The sequence below is a fragment of the Centroberyx affinis genome, unplaced genomic scaffold, assembly GCF_046629955.1.
Source record: "Centroberyx affinis isolate AG114_WGS23_722 - 3 ecotype Tasmania unplaced genomic scaffold, CSIRO-AGI_Caff_v1 ptg002858l_1, whole genome shotgun sequence".
Lineage (NCBI taxonomy): Eukaryota > Metazoa > Chordata > Actinopteri > Beryciformes > Berycidae > Centroberyx > Centroberyx affinis.
In genome coordinates this window covers 15,093-33,783 of record NW_027280993.1, presented here as the reverse complement: position 1 = coordinate 33,783, position 18,691 = coordinate 15,093, and the positions used below count along the sequence as shown (strand labels likewise).

At 44.3% G+C, this 18,691-nt stretch overlaps 1 protein-coding gene across 6 annotated transcripts in view; it reads left to right on the top strand.

Moving 5' to 3' along the window:
• Positions 1-18,691, top strand: part of LOC139658252 (rho guanine nucleotide exchange factor 9) — a 43,508-nt gene that overhangs the window by 13,416 nt on the left and 11,401 nt on the right. For 2 of the 6 annotated variants that reach the window (XM_071536336.1, XM_071536335.1), the window contains exons 1-2: positions 11,472-11,480; positions 16,568-16,747. In XM_071536336.1, coding sequence (XP_071392437.1) covers positions 11,472-11,480; positions 16,568-16,747 — 189 coding nt within the window. Of the gene's footprint in view, positions 1-11,471; positions 11,481-16,567; positions 16,748-17,499; positions 17,590-18,691 lie in introns of those variants that run through there. The other 4 variants (XM_071536333.1, XM_071536334.1, XM_071536332.1 and 1 more) reach the window with 3 other exon arrangements.

Here is an 18,691-nt window from a genome sequence, read left to right as displayed (position 1 = left end):
TTTTATTTTTAGACATAGGAGCAGTGTGGACAATAAGATCTCGCATTTGAATTTTTTGCATTGTCATTCAGGACTTAGCTTTGTTTTTATGAGCTCAAAAGAAACCTTGTGCCGACACTAATCAAGTGCAATCTGTTAACTTTTGGGAGGAAGATTTTGGATCATGCAAGAAATCATAATGCTTTATGCTCCAAAGTAACTTTGTTTTTGAGTGTTTTTACTAAGCTGCTGTTTTATATGTGTATTTTTTTAGACGCGTACTCTGACTTGAATAGAAATTAACTGCAGTACTCTGAATACAATGCACAACAGCTCCGACCATGCTCCCTTTGTCCCTGCTCTAAAATAATGAGACAGAAGCTAACTGCCTGTACAGTGTCCTACTAGTTAGAGTGTGTCCTGCAGGCCTCTGTGAAAGATGGGGTGGATTTTTCTGGCAGCTGCCACTTCATGTATACATTATTTAGCTTAACTTTCTTCCTCTGACCTTCCTGGCTCCCTGCTACGCCACATGCGGCGTCAGAGAAAACCCTCCACCGCATATTACGCAACCCCTCGCTCCTTGTATCTCTTCCCCCATTCCCCCTCTCCATCCGCCTCGCTCTCCCCGACCTCAGAGCTAGTCATCTCTCCCTCCATCACTTCCATCTCTGTTTTCTCCTCTCCTTACATCAAGCCTGCTCTCCCCCAGTATTTTTTTTCTCATCTCCCTCACCTTATCTTCCCCCTGTTCACTCCATCCCTCCATCCTTCCTTCCCTCTAGGCATGTGAAAACACCTGCTGCCTGGGGCCTGCTGTGTGTGTGTGTGTGTGTGTGTGTGAGAGAGAGAGGGAGAGAGAGAGAGAGAGAGAGAGAGGGAGTATGCATGTGTGAGAGAATGTGTGAGAGTTTGCATGTGTGTGTATATGTTTGTGAGTTTGTATGTGCATGCGTGCTTGTGTGCGAGTGCGTATGTGTTAGATGGTAAACCTGCTACTGAGTGTTTTTCAGGACTGCCAGATATCAGCAGGTGGAGTCTACGAAGCCTTTTGATAGGAGGAATTGACTTATCAACAAGAGGCATGGTACTGAGAAACAGAATGCCGAACAACCCTGCACCCAAATACCGTTTCACTGCAGAGTTTTGCATTTCAATCCGGCGTTCTGCTTTTGAACTCTTGCGGCGTGTAAGCAGTTAGAATGTAAAATCATTTTAGCTGTGAGGACAGGTGGAGCTGCAGCTCTTTCATAACCAACTCCCCTTTATAGCGAGCTGCACATCTGTAGCATCTAGTGAGGATGGTAGGGTTGATCAGAGCGGGCTCTGTCCTCATTTCACTGCCGACTGGAGCTTTCCACTGTCCCTCAGCTGGTGTGCCTAACCGCAAGAGAAATGTTACAATAGAAATGGAATATGCATTATTCTGCTCCGATAGGCACATATTAAGAAAACCTAACAAACATTGCATGTCATCGTACCAGCCAGAAAACTCCCAACTTGGATGGGAAGGTGTCACCGCTCCTAGCTCCTAGTGTGTGGGGCCGCAGGTGGCTGGCGGTGCTCTAATGAATGGTGACACCAATGAGCACGCTCAGTAGACTCGCAGCCAGCACAGTGGAAGCACAGTAAAGCACTGCTGGCTCAGGTAACCAGCCAAGATCTAGCATAGGTGACTTGGTTTCACGCTCTATACCCCACAACTGGGCTCTCAAATGCTCAACCCTTGGGTTTCATTTAAGCACACTCTGGTATCTGTGCAGAACAAAAACAGAAATGAAACAGCGGACTGTGCTTTCAATGGTGTTTCTTAATGATTCCTTTTTCCTTGCAATTTTTGAAACTGTTGAACTACAATGTTGTCTTAAGGGAGCTCATTACAGTGTCTTTTAGAAGAACCACTGTTTTTACGCTATGGAAAACTTCACAAGTATTTTAAACTTTAGAGACCACACCTTCACCGAAGAGTCAAGAGCATTTCAGTTTATTGGAGATTTGACTTACTGAGGGATATCAGAATGAATAGAATACGGATTTTGAGTTGTTTATCTTGGGCCAGTTGGTTGAGTCAAGAAGTTGGTTTTATGGATGAGTGAATGAAATTGACATGATGTAGAGTATGAGTGAAGGAGCAGACTGGACAGAGAAGTAGAGTGGAATAGATGAACAGAAAATGCTAATGTGATCAAACAAATGGTGGTGACTATTAGATAGGTAATCCAGATAAGAGGTGGTACTCTTGCTCACAGTGAAAATATAGAGCAGATATACTATATATATGTGAGCCAGAGTAGCATCTCCTATCTAGATTATGCTACTGATATTTACACCTTGACTCACAGCCATTAGACGCACTGCCCTCATCTTTATCTATCCATCAGAATCCAGGGTGGAAATCATGTCTTCCAATATGATGTAGATACATTTAATAGAGGGAGAGGGAGTAGATTGATGGGCTGAGGTTATCTCAGGGTTATCGGTATTTTATCCTTTCGCCTGCTATGAGGCAAGCATGTCACAATTTACCTACTTTTCCTTAGCAGAGAAAGGAGAATTTGCAAGGTGGTAGGTCACAAAGTGTGACAAACAGGTGAGGCGTGTGCATGATTGTTGAGTTTTAGTTAGATTAAATTCAGATTTTATGTTTATGCCCTGCACGCTTCTCTGTATCACTCTGTTTTTATTATTCCATAACATAAGAGATTTTAATCTTTCCCCAAATGCTGGCAATGTTTATACAAAGACACTGTGTCTTCAGTCTTCTCTGCTAGAATTGCGCAAGTGTGTCATACAAACTCAGTGGGGGCTGGGATGAAGAACACAGTCTCAGGGCAGAGTCATCTTGTGCTACTGTCTCAGAAACAACACAGAAATTGGACAACTGATTTATCATAAAACATCATTTTTACTGGTCCAATGGCTACTAATCATGTTCCAGCAGTCTCATCCCCTTTCCGTGTTTCCTTTCCTCTGTGATTTTCACCTCTTTCTCCTCAATGCTCATCAAAGTCGTCCTCCTAAATTAAGGATCTGGAAGACAAGAGACGATGAAACAATGTGATGAATAAATATTAATATTTCTGAAGCAGTTATGTCCCGAGAATCTAGACTGTTGTGATATCACTTGTGATATCTTTCACCCTGATCTCTCCACCCTCCTTGGTATGACCCACCTCATCTAATCTTATACTCTTTTTTGACTTTCTCCATGCTCTGACCTACTGACTGGCCTTCATACTACCAGCCACACTCAGTTGAACGAATAAACAGCTGATGCCTGAACAATGGTGACGGAGCTGTGTTCAGGAAAAGTCCAGCAATTTATTTTTAGGCGTTTTTGTGGCTGCAAGGCATGGGAGGAAGCAGGAAGTCAGCGTGGTTGCCGTGGGGACGGGAGGGGAACAAAAGAATTGGGGCCGACTGGAGAGGAAATGGGTGTGGTGGGCTTTCCCTCCCATTAGCTAACCATTGGCTGCAAATAGCTGAAATGTGTAGACATCTGTGAGGGAGAACCACTCTGAAGATGCTTAGCTCATTGGCTAAAGGCCAGACCAGTAGAGTTCAGTAGAGTTAGCACTGACCTCAGATTAGATCCACAGTTGGAATTTAAAGTAATAGACTACGATTATCTCCTAAAGAGCTGATCTCAGATCAGACGAAATACATGGAGAAGTACATGGTCACTGTTCTTTAATTCAGACCTCTATAATTTTGAAACAGGTGCAATGTATAGAATTCAGCCGATGCATTATATGTCAACATTGTATGGATGTGTACTAGTAAATGAATGAATGACCAGCAATATTCATCCTGTATACAGAATAATATCAAAGAAAATATGCAGAAACAGGTGGTATGTGCCCATGGATTACATTGAGAGTGTTTGAGTCACTCATTTCCTACATGTTGGGTTAAACCAATGCTTAAAATGAGGGAGAATCTGAAACAATTCTCAATTTCTTCCATCTGAAGGTGAGAGGGGGAAACATACTTCCTCATATGGTTGTCAGTGTGGTAAAGCCTAATGATGGATGAAGTCAACTATTTTGCAGAATATCAGTATTTGTTACAATAGGAGTGCTTCCTGCCTACATCTTACCAGAATACCAGACTATTCTGGGTAGATGTTGCCCTGAAGTTGATCTCCAAACTCCTCCTATACCCAGGCTTTCACGTACTAACTACAGCAGCTGCAGCTGTTTTTGCCTGCCAGTGACTCTCTGCTGAATCAGGAGTCCACCATGCCCAGCAGGCCCAGAAGGCCTTGACTTCAGCTTTACAGCTCCCCCCACCATTAGTGTCCACCAGCGGATTCTTGGGTTGGTCACCATGACAGACACTGACCACATTTTGGCCACAGATCCCACCAGCTGCTTCCATAACAGAGGTTTTGAACAGGGTCAATTTTGACTCCATGTCTCCAACCTCCTCCAGGACTCCTCCACCTGGTGGAAGACAGTAAAATAATTTCAAACAGTCTTCAACCACTTGTTCCCCGCACATCCTCATTACACTTTTGGGGTTTCTAGGTCTGTATAGTAGTCTCTCCTGCCATCTGACCCAAGTCACCACCAGATGGTGATCTGCTGGCAGTTCAACTCTTCCCTTCACCCAAGTGTCCAGAACATGTGGCCTCAGGTCTGATGAAACAGTCACAGAAGTTGATCACCGTCCTTTAACCCAAGGTGCTCTTGTATCTTGTACCGATCCCACCACCCCACTCCACCCCTGGACTGGACACCATTGGAGGACGTTATGGACTGGGAAAAAAATCTTAGAGATGCAAATGAAATAGCATACCGTTTTTTTGTGTTTATAGTGTTTGTGTATCAACCTCTTTTTTACTCTCTTCACTCTCATTTTACCTCTGTTGTTAAATCAGCATATTCTGATCTAAATAAAAATGAAGAAATTGCAAACACTTCCCTGGGAGGAATAGCCTATATCTAAATTAGTAATCAAAATAATTAGACTATTCCCAGAGCAAACAAAAAGTGCACACATAAGCATCTCTCTCTCTCTCTCTCTCTCTCTCTCTCTCTCTCTCTCTCTCTCTCTCTCTCTCTCTCTCTCTCTCTCTCTCTCTCTCTCTCTCTCTCTGTTGCCGCTCCGTGTGTGTGTCGCAGGCAGTAACGACGACTGACTGGGGAACACAAACAAACCCCATCCTCTTCTCATCTGAGTTCAATGATAAAAAAAAAAATGATAAAAGTTATTTTCAGTTGAATATGTTTTCTCCACGACTATGGCCACATGATTAAAACATTCAAATAATATTTTAAAAATTTGTAAGAAACAAATATTCATTTAGAAAGTCATTATTCGTGCTTTGAGAAATATGATATTCAGATTCTGGAACATTCCTAATGCCTAGCGCAGAAGTCCGATAACACACCGCTCAGGTTCAGATCAGGAAGACCACTGCCCCCATACGCACAAACAACAGTCAGATTTTTCCTATCAACAGCTTGTTGTTGCATTTGTCATATTCCGGAGCAACAATGCAGATTTCATCCTGGCCCCGAACACTGGACCAGCTTTTTACCCTTTTACACACTCATGGGTCATGGGAGTTTGCTAATCCTGTCTACTTGTGTCTTGTGGATTTGAATGGGACCTATGACCATGTTCCCTGAGGGATTCTGTGGGAGGTGCTGCAGGGGTTCTGCGTCCACTGCTGCAAGCCATTCGGTTCTCATACAATTCGAGTGAGAGCTGCGTTTGCATTCTTGGCATTAATTCAAACTCGTTCAAGGTGAGCACCAGACTCTGACAAGGATGTGCCTTGTACTCTCTTCTGTTTGTCATATTCATGGACAGGATATTGAGGCACAGCCAAGGTCTGGAGAGTGTCCAGTTCGGTGACATTAGGGTGGCCTCTCTGCTGTTTGCAGATGATGTTGTCCTTTTGGCCTCATTGGAGTGTGACCTCCGATGTACTTGGTAGGGCGCCTCCCTTTGGAGGTTTACCAGACATGGCCTACTGAGAGGGCCCCGGGGCAGACTCATGATATGCTGGAGGGACTACATCTCCCAGCTAGCCTGGGAGCAGCTTGGGATCCCCAGGAGGAGGAAGATGCTGGGATAGAGGACGTCTCGGCTGCTCTGTTTGCCCTGTTGTTGCCACCTCGACCCTGATCTCAATAAGTGCAAAAAAATGGATGGATGGATGGATGGACACATGGACGGACGGACGGATGGATGGATGGAATAGTATCTTCACCTTAACCAGGACAGGAAGGCACACATATGCTATAGGTCAGTAGCTGCAGGCACAAAATTCATCTTTGTTTTTTGTATAATTTCCATTGGGAAAACTGAAGAGCTACATGGCCGTTGGCATATTATTTGGTCACTGCAATAAAGCTTAAGGATTTTAAAGCATACATACTACAAATATACTTGATGTAAACCTTTGTGTTTGTTGTACCAGGTAGCAGAAAATGTTTGTTTTAAGCAACAAAGGGGCACATAATGTTTTTTTTAGTTAATGACAAAAGTCTTTCCAAACCTTTTGTCTCCCCAGTAGGAATGCTCACGCCCAATCATCAAAGTATCAACTCACTTGCCTTTCAGATCCCCCCACCTCCTGCGTTCCGTTCCCAAGTCACATCAATACTGTACCCCCAATCTCCTCCCATAAAATAAAATACAGTCCAATGGGTGTTTTTCAAGACAACCTTGAACTATGTTTGAGGGCTGACTTCAATCCGCTGCACAAGCATTTCATTTCATTCTACCTTGCTGCATGAATTGTCAAGACTAAGAATTCAAGACAAATGGGACACCTATTTTTAGATAAATGCATTCTTTGTGTTGGCCTACAGGACATTTGATGTATCTGAGAACCCTAACAAAAAACCCACAGCTCCCCAACTTGTGTCCCATGGCCTTTTTCAGAGCTGCTTCAGTCCAAAAATATCGGTATCAGGAAGGATAGGCCTTCAAAACCTACATTGGTTGAACCAAAGTTATAATAGCACAAATCCCTCATAATGTTGGAAGTGTCAATTAGCTACATCTGTGCTGATTCTGCATGTAGCTCACATACATATATGGTAAGTTTAAGTTCACACTTATTTGCCATGTGATTCTCCACTGGTGGGAGATGTGCAGACATTTATACAAACTCTCCCTCTCTGCTGTATATGTATGAGTGTATTAGCATTGGTGTCTGTGTAGATTTAGACTTTCAGATGTGACCTTTGTTGTCTAAATGTCAGGGAGATCGGAGAGGAAGCCCACAGAGGCTGGGCAGGCTTATGTAATCTGCTCACTCCGCTTCACACACACACACATACATACACACACACACACACACACACACACACACACATGCACACACAGAGAGCAGAAAAAAAACCTTGTTTGAGGAAGGTTGTCATATCTCAGCCGTGATGCCTCATCCAGCTCGCTGCAACTCACTGAAAGCCTGGCTTTCAGGAGCCCTTGCTTTTATCAGCATGTATGTGCAGAAAGTGCCCTGGAAATTATTTATGGCTTTAAAAATACTGATATAGCGTACTCCTTTGGTTATTATTCTTTTAAACTTATTCTGAGATCTTTTGATCCATCCCAAAGCTTTCTGCTGAATGTGAAGACAGACTGTGCTTTGGTGAGGGGGGGCTGAGATTTTCCTGCATGAATTCATTCATGACCATCTTGTGCTCCCCTCATGATCTGCCAACAATGTGCGGCACGGGCAACGGGGCAAATGCTGCAGGCCAGGACGCGCTCATGTGTAATACAATATTCGCCTTAAGTATCACAGTGAACATTCGAGCCAAAATAAGGATGTGCTTGCCAATGGCAAGCACGTGCACAGATGGGAACCGGAGCCACTTTGCCCTGTAACTCGCAACGTTGAGCCTTGATAACTCTGTCCATTTTTATTTTGAAATGGCACTGACTACAACACAAACTAAAAACGTTGTTCAGTGAGTTCAGTGTTTATACTTGATTACACATCTTTGCAAGGTGACGTTTGGCTTATAGCCATACCAAATGTTTAAGATATACTGATGCCCCACTGATTCAAAATTGCTATCACTTATAAAGCCTTGTGGGTCTTTAAATCCATGAGCTACTGATACTGAGAAATCAAATTTTTGTTTGTTTTCAAGATACACAAAACTGCTACATACTGTGTGTTTTGGGACAGCTTTTGATTGAGCTCTACGGAAGGGGTCTGCAGGAAGAGCAAGGTCAATTTCACCTAAGAGCTATTTTTATGTTTGTCCTTACTAGGGATGTGACGAAGTTTGTGACACTAAATTTCTCGATACAAAAAACGATGATATGCATGGAGTTGAAAAAATCTTAGCGATTTCAGCTGCGGCCTAATATCAGCACTGTTTGAACACTAGAGCTTGAATCATCACACTTGCGGCGAGCCCAGCCGAACTCACTATTGTGTAGGCGCAGTAAGCTACAAAATGGACTCTGGCGAAATTGAAATTGAGGACGCTTTGTCAAGTTGAAGTGCTGTGTGGCAGCAATTTGGGTTTCCAATTATGGAAGAAAACAGCAACTGACAACTGACTGCTTGCAAGTATTGTAAGAGAATCTTGCCTTACAGGTAACACTGGCAACATGTATAACAACAGCACAATGAGAAACTCCAGTCACTGGAATATGGTTAAATGATGCATTTGAATCTTACATATGGTTTCTGGGGTCTTAAAAACATAGCTGTTTGCTGCTTTTTGAGTGAGAAATTTCTGTGTTTGTGCAGATGTATACTTTACTGTTTATTTGTAATGGGGGGTTTTAGTCTTCAGGCTTATTCTGAAATTGGTCTTAAATTTTATTTGAACTGGCATTAAAAAGGTATTAAAAAGTTTTAAATGTACCATACAGAAGCCTACAGTCACCTTGTTTGTGGTTTGGAAAATCACCAAGCTACTTCCTGGTATGTGGCTGTAAAGCGCACTGCCCTCCTGTTGGTTGATGCTTGTGTGACTTCTACCATATTGCCTGGTGTATGAGCGCCTGCTGTATTTCCTATATGCAGAGCTCTGCCACAGCCATTATAGTCAGGGACAGTCTTGGAACTCGCGAGTTGTTAGACTCTGTAATGATACAATCGTTACAATCGCTGTGTCAATGTATATAAAAAATATAAATACTGATGATTTCTTGTTAATTGTTTTTATGAGAGTCCATGCTTGTACATGTCCATGGTAGAATTGGGCTCATGTATAATAAGTAGCTGGCTCCCATGTCCGCACGACCCATTTATGACACTTGATGCCAGCAACCAAGTCAACAAGGCTGAAGCTATTCATTTTGTTTATAATATCAACTCAAAATGTAAATTCTGGATATAATCATCACAGTTCCATTATCACATACTGTAGCGACAGATTATTTACATTCACTTGTTCACGGAAATTACATTAATGATTGACATCATCAGACGTCTATGAATTACTCACGAGGCAATAGACAAAAACTCACGTTTTATCAACAACAAAACATATTATCATGCAATACATCTAGAGGAATTACTACCTGAGTCGTATTGTACATGTCAGTAAATTCAATCCGCAATTGGAGGTTTCAATTATTCACAAGACACGCTTTTACGCAAATTCTCCATGGGGCCCTATTTTATCTGGTCTCTCTGCGAGGGAGAATACTACCATATGTGACCACTAGGGGTGCAAATGTGTTTTTTTGTTTTTTTAAACCCATAAAAGGTCTGTGGTTCTGTGCCGCCTGAACAGTGCCGTAATTACTGTACTGTAATTCCCCTAAGCACTTTGCGTGGCAAAAAAGACACAGAGTCCGGGTCTTACGGAGGTTCTCTTCCCGAGCACCTAATAAAGAAAAAGGGTTGATCGCAGTGTGCACCTATAGGCTACATGCTTTGGGAAATAAAATGTGAGATTCATCATGGATATTATGGATTTCCCAATGATGGCACATTCATGCTTTCCAATGGGACTGTGTGTTTTTTTGTGTGCGTTGTGTATGTGAAGGGGGGGGGGGGGGGGGGGGGTTAGATTCCATATTAATTTATTATCACTCTTTTGCAAATGTATCCTAGTTAAAAGTAGAACTGAAAGTTACATTTTGAAGACTAAGTCCTCATGGGCAGAACAGTCACAATACTGGATCCTGATTGGCAGAAAACGCCAGCTCATCTGATTCAAATAAGGTAGACCTGCTGAGTGGAGGCTTTCCACAGAGTGTATAAGTTCAAATGCTGCAAACTGGCCGGAATGGAAGGATTTCAGTCATTCTTTATTGAGGGGAGCCAATCAAGACCAAATCCAGTTGTGATGCACTGAGTTAGTCTGAAACTGCCCGTAAAAGATGATGGATTTTTTAACATTGTCTTCATTGAACATCTTTGATCATATACTGTATATGTTTATAAATAGAGGACATTTGAATTCCTGTAATATGGCCTTTAATACCTTTAAATCCTTTGCCGTTGACCCTGAGATGTTTGCGGGGAGCCCTGTAGCAGAGATAATAAAGTGTGAATTTGGTTGATTATCAGAGAGATCATATCGGGCATATCTGATCGATGCATGCCCACAGAGAAATTGGCAGAAAAGGCTGACATTATGCCAATGAAATTATAAGATGGTGAACACTTTGAGAAAAGCGTATTCCATTATTCTGACATTTATTCTCCTTCATCACTGGCTGTTAATGATAAATGATAAATCACCATGGCACGGTGATATTTTTAGATGGGGTGAGAGATGAATGAGGTTATGATTCTGGCCTCTGTGGTCGATATAGTCAGCGAGGGGCAGATTGTGCCCCTCCCCTGCCTCTTGGTGATGGCTGATGCCGGTAGTCTAGCAGTGGAGCGCTGATCAGTATTCATGCAGGACCGCCTCTCTCAGCCTCACAGCCGATCTCCCTGGTCCCTACTCACCGGAAGGCAGGCTCGGCAGCAGCGAACAGCCTGCGCACAGCCTCTCTGTTGTGTGCTTTGAGAATCTATTGGCCTGAGAGTCGGTCGGTTTAGGGGAAGAGGCGAACACCGGCGGGTGTTGACTAGCGAGGAGAAATCGCGGTGCAGACTGATGATGATGATGATGGTGAGGATGATGCATCTGTTCCCGTGCCTTTATGATATACAACGCGTAGTGTGAAGAGGCGTAGAGGCTTATATCTTTTTCTTTTTTTTTCATTTCTTGCCTTACTGTAATGGTGGATTTCTGGGCCGCTATTACGCGTCTAGACGGAGAGCTGAATACCGCCCGTCACTGAGAGCGCATCTCAGCATCGGCCCGCAGCGCTGCGCCATGGCCTTGGACGTCCAGACGTGCGCGGTGTTTACGGTGATCGCGGTTCTGGTGCTTGTGAACGTGCTGTTGATGTTCATCCTCGGTACTCGTTAATGGATCGGCGCTTGGGGCCCGGTTCGCAGCGCACCACAGTTTCACACAGGAGAGGAGAGAGAGGGAGTGCGCGTTGGTCGAGAGCGGGGACACCCGGCGCTCCATCACGGCTACGCGTTGAAATGAATGACGTTGGTACAACATAATGTATTTCTGTTATCTCCCCCACCCCCTGAATCCTCCGTTATGTCTTGTGTCCTCTCACCGTTTGTGACAGCTAGTGGTGTCTGGTGGTGGTCGTAGTTGTGCGGATACAGATCTGTGATGTTCTTACCTTTTGTGGTGACTGGGAATTCATATCCCCCGCATATAAACATGTCCCCCCCTCTACGTTGATTTCCCTCTCTCCTCCATGTTGTATTATGCCAGTTTTGCGCATGGGTAAATTTTGTTGTAATTGTGCAAATGTTAGATAATTATTGAATCCGATGGTCTTTTTTTGAATCCCGACAATCCTGCTGCGTCAGGACTTGTTTTTCTATGATAGGAAATTGAAACCACAGCATCCACAATATCACAGCTAATGCCTGGGTAGCAGTAAATCTCTCCAGTGAAGTGAATGTGATATTTAGTAGCAAATGGTGGTGCAATGGAGAGCTTTGTGCTCATGGTTTAGGATAAAAGACACTAAGGATCACTGTAATCTCTCACTGCACAGTAACCAATAGCAGGCAGGGCTAGGCCTAACAGAGGAGGGCCTCCATCACTTCCAGGTTTCCCCCATTTTAGATGCAGCTACACTCAGCTCCCATTTCATAACCCACAATATTCAGAATTCTCCCACTTGCAACATTTCAGTGTGTACCTGCTTTTGAAGCCTGCACATTATTGTACCTGGTCACTAAATAGTAACAGATTAAATTTTTATCTATGTGCATATTTCTTAAACAGATGGAAAAAATTCTCCAAGTGAAAAGACATGTCAAATGAAAAAAAATGCCTTTCCATTTTTCCCACATGCAGTGGCATAATCTAATAAAGGATTGGAGGCAGGTGTCATGAATGTTGAATGAATGTCAGAAATAGATATGCTAAAAGCCTATCCCAGAGCTGTCCATGCAGTCCTATTAATAGGGCTGGTAACCTGTCTAGGTTTTGAAGATATGTGCTCTCTCACACTCAAGGCTAAGTGCTCTGTCTGTGTTTTTGTGTGTGTGTGTGTGTGTGTGTGTGTGTGTGTGTGCATGTGTGCATCTAGTTAAGTGGTAACTGTTGTACTATAAGTGGCAGTAGGAAGTGTGTGGCAGCCATGTATTATGAACAGAGATACCTCTATCACATGCAGTGGCATGTGGGCCCGTGAGCGTGTTTTCATTGCTGTGGTACAATGCACAAACATCCGTCCCAGCAGGGACCCCCAGCATGTCGTATATTGCAGTGGCTACGCTTATCACCCAGTTGGCTAGCAGCTATAACAGAGTGCTACTTAAAGATGTGCGTTCACATGTATGCATCCGAGTGTGTCTGTGTGAATGTGTGCATCCGCGTATGTGTGTGTGAACGTCTGTGTGAGTGTTATCTGTAGTTCCTCTTTGAAGCTGAGTCCTGCACGCGTCCCTGGTGTTCACACATTTGAAATAATCCCCCGAGGGCAGGTGCCTCCTAATAGAGTTCTGTTAAATGCTGTGCAGTCAGAAGTGTCAATGTGTGGACGGTGTGTGTGAGCGAGACAACAGTGTGTGGATGTGTGTATATTTCTCACCGGTTTTAGGCAGAGCATCTTTGATTGGCTCCCAGACTCAGGGCATAAGTGTATTACATAACAGGGTTGGCAGACACAGGGAGGACGGACCGCGAGACTCACTTGGTGCGTCGGAAAGAGAAGCCTCTTTCTGGAATACAGCACCTCGTTACTCGACATCTCAGGCTCAGCTCTCGCGGAGGACCATCACCTCGACCTCTTCCAAAGGGATTTGATTATCATGATTGTATGAACCGGACTTCTCCATGCATACGCTCTCTGAACAGTTACATGCCACAAACATGGTAAGGCTGGCTAAAGGCGTGTGTGTTTGCTCAGGGATGCTGTGGGTGCTTTGGTGCAGCTGTGCTATGGATAGATAGAGGAGGATGTTGGAATGCAGTGGAGCTGCCAGTGCAGTGAATGCTGATGTGTTGTGGTGCAAAGATGATATTAGCTTCAGTTTCTTATATATTTCCTAGTCATTGTCCCTTCCTGTGATTGAACTTGAAATGGAAAGTATTGTCATATATTTCCAAGCGAAGAGATAGATTCCTCTGCATTCATTTGCATTGACCCAAATACAGGTTTTGCGGTTTAAAGCGGCCGTTTCACCCTCTGATCTTTGATGTTGTAACTGCAGTGTAACCATGACGATGACATAGGTCATTACAGCTGGTAGACACACAGGTAATGAAGAGTGTGTCGTGGCAGACTCCTCTGTGTTTGTGTGTATGTGTGTGTATGTGTATTTACTGTATTTCCTTTGATCAAGCTAGGTATCAGGCAGTTCCAAGGCTGGAATTGGAAAGATTGATTATGTAATGCTTTTAATTTATTCAGACATGTAGAGGGGGGGGAAAGGATGCAATGTATTGGAGAGGGCAGTGCTGATCTCGTTAGGGAGATGGAGGGACGGGGAAATGAGAGGAACGAGCAGGGAGGAACATTGGCTGTGAATGGATCTCTATCTATCTGTCTTTCTCTCTCTCTCCCTCTCTCTCTCTCGCTCTTTCTGTCACCTATATTACATCAGATTGATGGGGACTGGGGAGATTGTGCTTGGAGTGAATGGGGCTGAAAATGGAGTGGTGTTGGGAAGCAGAGGGGGTTGGGGAGAAGAGGAGGGGATTAGGGCAAGCAGGCGTTACAGTGGGGGAGAAAGAAGCAAGACTGACCCAAGTGCCAAGGCTCCTCTGTGGTGTGAGTTGTTGCAAGCGGAGGTCCCGGTGTCGGGCGGGGATGGTAAGGCGAAACTGTTTTGGGTTCCACTTGTTATTCCTGCATGTTTTTTACTATCCATTTGTAAAAAAAAATATGATTCAAATCAAAATCCTCTGCCTGAATCAACAATGAATTGACCCCAGCGCGTTTGAGCACTATTCATCGGTCCTGTTTCCATGGCAGCGTGACACATGTTTTTGCGGTAATCCTCCTCTCTCCCTGTAGTGGAGAGGTCTGAGATATAGAGCTATTGTTATCCCGGCCTCCCAGCCCAATGCGATATGATACCTGATTGAATCAACCTACACAATGACATCTGGTAGCTCTCCTTTAATCTAAAACCTGCATACAGAGGCCTACATTATGTATGTTTTCACTTCCTTGACATGGAAATGTTAATTTCAATGGATTCACTAATGCGATAGGTTTGTCATGTTAATATTTAACAACTTAGTGATTATAGCAATCATATTGTGGTCACTACACCTGCATCCCATGTGTGTATACACACATACACACACACATACACATGCACACACAGAGACAACCCCTATTTTTGAATATTGTGGTGCATCCTGAAGTGTCCTTGCCTCATCCCATCATCTTGTCAATACCAGTGGAGCATCCTCATCTGTCGCCATGACGACGGCTATTCTTTCCCTTCCAGGCATGGATGTCCCTCCCCACGTTCACTCCTCCGCCCTGATTGGTTTATATCCCCCATAGCTGTCTCAGCAACCCAACCCCATCAGGGAGGTGGGCTTGTCCACAGGTTTAAGGGCCGATGTAGCTGCTGAGTTTGAGAGCTTAGATCCTCATGGGGCTTGGATTAGCAACACACACACACAAACAGCTATCTCTCTGGAACACGCTCACACGCACACTGCATCAGCACATAGGTACAATTGTGCTGGTGTACAATAGGCCCTGTAATGATCAGATGCATTTCAAAAGGTGCTCTCATCCAGGGATTTGGTTTTCTTGGGGATGAGGCAAATTTAAAAGATTTGACTTTAGAAGGAAATATAGCATCTGTTGTGGCTGAGGAAAAAACACAAATAACACTATAATATTATGCTGAACTATAATGCAAGTAAACAACTAATTCCAAGTCCATCCATGTGACATCCCTGTCTCCAGGCCGTTGGTAGCTCCATACCTAGAGACTAAGCAGCTCCTGTCAGGCTTGGTTAAAGCTGGCTGCTCAGCCCACAGCCCCGGGGACTGGATGCATGGTTAGCTGTGGACTGGAGAATGCCGATGAACACCACGTCGGAGAGAACAATTGGAACAAACAGTTAGAGCTATGCCACAGATGCGCGCGAGGTTCAAAGGTTGAAAGTGTGCCTGTGTGTGTGTGTGCATGGCAGTCTCAAGACAACAAAGCTATTCCTCAGTGTGATGGATAGCGGTGCTGTTTGGTAGATGGATGATGGGAGGTCCGGGTCCCTCTCAGGAACATTCTCTGCTGTCTCTGGCCCTTTAATGAGAATAACCTTTACCCTCTCCAAAGCCCCTCTGAAGAATACTGATCACCTGGCAGGCGCATGCTTTCATGCGCTCACAGACCCTCCCCCATGCATGCACATAACACAGCCTCTGCTCACATACACTTTTACAGCATTTAAACATTTATTTTCAGTGTCGCATAATGTCTACGTTATTTATTCATGATGATAAAATCAATAGAAAAGATCTGATGAGTCATCCTTCCACGTTTTGTCAAAGACTGTGCTGCAGATACAATAACAAGCTCTGGTGACAGCATGAGAGAAGGGAGATTATCCCCTCACATTTGTTTGCTCCTCAACATTTATATTACATTAACACATGTAATTATTCTAATGTCATAATGGGCCAATTACCGTCGCTGTGCGGAGACTGGTGCTGTGCTTCCGAACGCTGTGTTGTTTCATCCTCCACTAATGGCTTTGCCTTTTTGTGTTGTTGTGTTTTGTTGTGTTGTGTTGTAGACTAATGTGTTAGCTATTGTGTTGTGTTGTTCTATTTGCGATCCCTAAGCGGCTAATGGACCCTAGCTTTGAGGGTGTGTATTTGCATCCATTAGTAATCGGAGTGGGTTTAAGAACAAGGATTCACAGAAAATGAGGCCAAGTGGGGGAGTACTGTGTTACCATCACCCCCAAATTCAATTTAATGCTGCTTTACAATCATGTGGATCCATATTTATGGCCTGACCAGTGTCTGCAATACTGTTGACGCTATTTCAGTGGTGTTCCCACAACAGTGGCTTCATGCAACATGAATATAGTATAGAATATTGTCTTGTCTCTCTCTCTCCCTCCAACCTCTCCAGTTGATAAGCGGAGGTTCAATCGTCAGCGCTGAGGCGGTATGGGACCATGTGACCATGGCGGACCGGGAGTTGGCGTTTAAGGCCGGTGACGTCATCAAGGTGCTGGACGCCTCCAACAAGGACTGGTGGTGGGGCCAGATTGACGAGGAGGAAGGATGGTTCCCTGCCAGCTTTGTACGGGTGAGTTAGCTCCAGCCACGGCTGGCCACTGACAATAGACACAACACACACCCACACACACACACACACACACACACACACACACACAAATACAGGCACAAGCAGAATAAATACACAGACACAAAGGTGCACATGCGCAAGATGTCTTTCCCATACACACAAAAAAAATAAACAAATACACATCCTCACACACATATGCACACACATATCCACATGTTTGCCCTCCCTCCTCCTCCCCACACACACATGCACACAGTTGAATAATGCCTTACTTAAATAATACATAACACACAAGAGATCAGAGAACAGCTAGCTAAGTGCCTCTATCTGGTGTTCTGGGAGGACAAAACAAAGAATGCTGATGAGCCCTTTTTTTAGTTTGGCAGCGCCTCCGACTCCTACCCTTGAAAGCCACTCGAATATACAGAACAAGTCCTCACTTTACACCATGTTTATGTAATCTAACCTGTATCTGAGCTCAAATAAGGCCAACAGTGTGTTAGCGCAGAGGTCTGATGCAGTTATGTTTTCCCATACCTCTCTCACATGGCAGTTGAAGGCTTAAAGAGGGAAGCGGTAGGGTCCTCGTAGCAGGTAGAGGCTTCCTACAGCAGAGCACCTCCCCAGACACTCCCCATGTCCATTCCCACCTGTCCACCCCTCCATTCCCACTCCTGAGAGGGCAGGGCAGACAGGCTGACTGACTGTCAACCAAAAAGTGTCTTTCTGTTCTGTCATTCTCTCTCCCCAAGGTGGAACCCCACCCTCCTCAGCCCCAAACAAAACAGGTTTTCTATATCAACCCCATAGCAACTCCACGGTTCCAAAACACCACGTCAAAGGTGCGTTTCCCAGCCTCATCCACCCATCCAGCCCACCCGCCCACCCGCCCGCTCCAGTCTGTCCACGCAACGTTCCCCCAGCATTACCAAACATTACCGTTCCCATAACCTTCGCACATCATCCTCTACGGGGCCGATAGAAAGGCAGAACGGATGAGTCAAAAGTAAAGACATTCTTAAACGTCTACACTCAAATTAAAAGATATATACATTACTGTATTTTGAAATCATTATTCTTATTTACATTCGTGGATATTTCTATTTTAAGTATGGGTCCTTTTTTCAGTACTCTACTCTATTTACTATTGACTCTGACTATTTCTTAGTCTTAATGCTGCGCTACTAGTCCTCGTCTGCAGTCAGTGCTCTCCCACCCGTCACTCTGCTTGTCTGTGGCGCTGCATTTCTCATCTTGTGTTTGGCATTCTACCCGTCGGTTCTTTGATGTTCTCTTGGCAAACTGTGTGTCATCAGGTGTTGGCTGCTGGGCATCTGAAACCACGCTCACTTGGCCCTTTCTGAGTGGAATACCCTATGTATGTGGGCCTGTGTGTGTGTGTTGGCGTGTGTGTGTGTGTGCGTGCGTGGAGAGAAAAACGTGAGGTTGTGTGTGAGTGTGTGCATACATATGTGTAGAGGGGAGCTTTCTGGGCACAGATTGGGCAGGAGTTGGGCACTGAATATCCTCTGGGCACCAGGCCCAGACAGAGGCTTTTTTATACTCTGGGGTGTTTGGCAGCATGTCCCTCACCTTTCTGACATGCTGGGCCAAGAGCCTCACTCACTGTCCAAACTACCAGCACCCCTCATCAAATGGGGCTGTGTGTGTGAGTGGGTGTATATGGGTGTGCGCTCACATGCGTGGGTGCATTCATACTCAGATTGACTATTACTAAAAATACGTAGCACTATGTAGATGACAAAGATTTTGTGGTATGAATACTTATAGCTTTTCACAAATGCTATGATGGGGATGTATGACATTAGAGTATTGCTGAATATTTTATTAAATATTTATATTTAACTGTGCACATTTCTCACTCAAGTGTGCGTGTGTGTTTGATGTTGGTGTATATGTGTGTATGCATTTATGTGGGCGCAT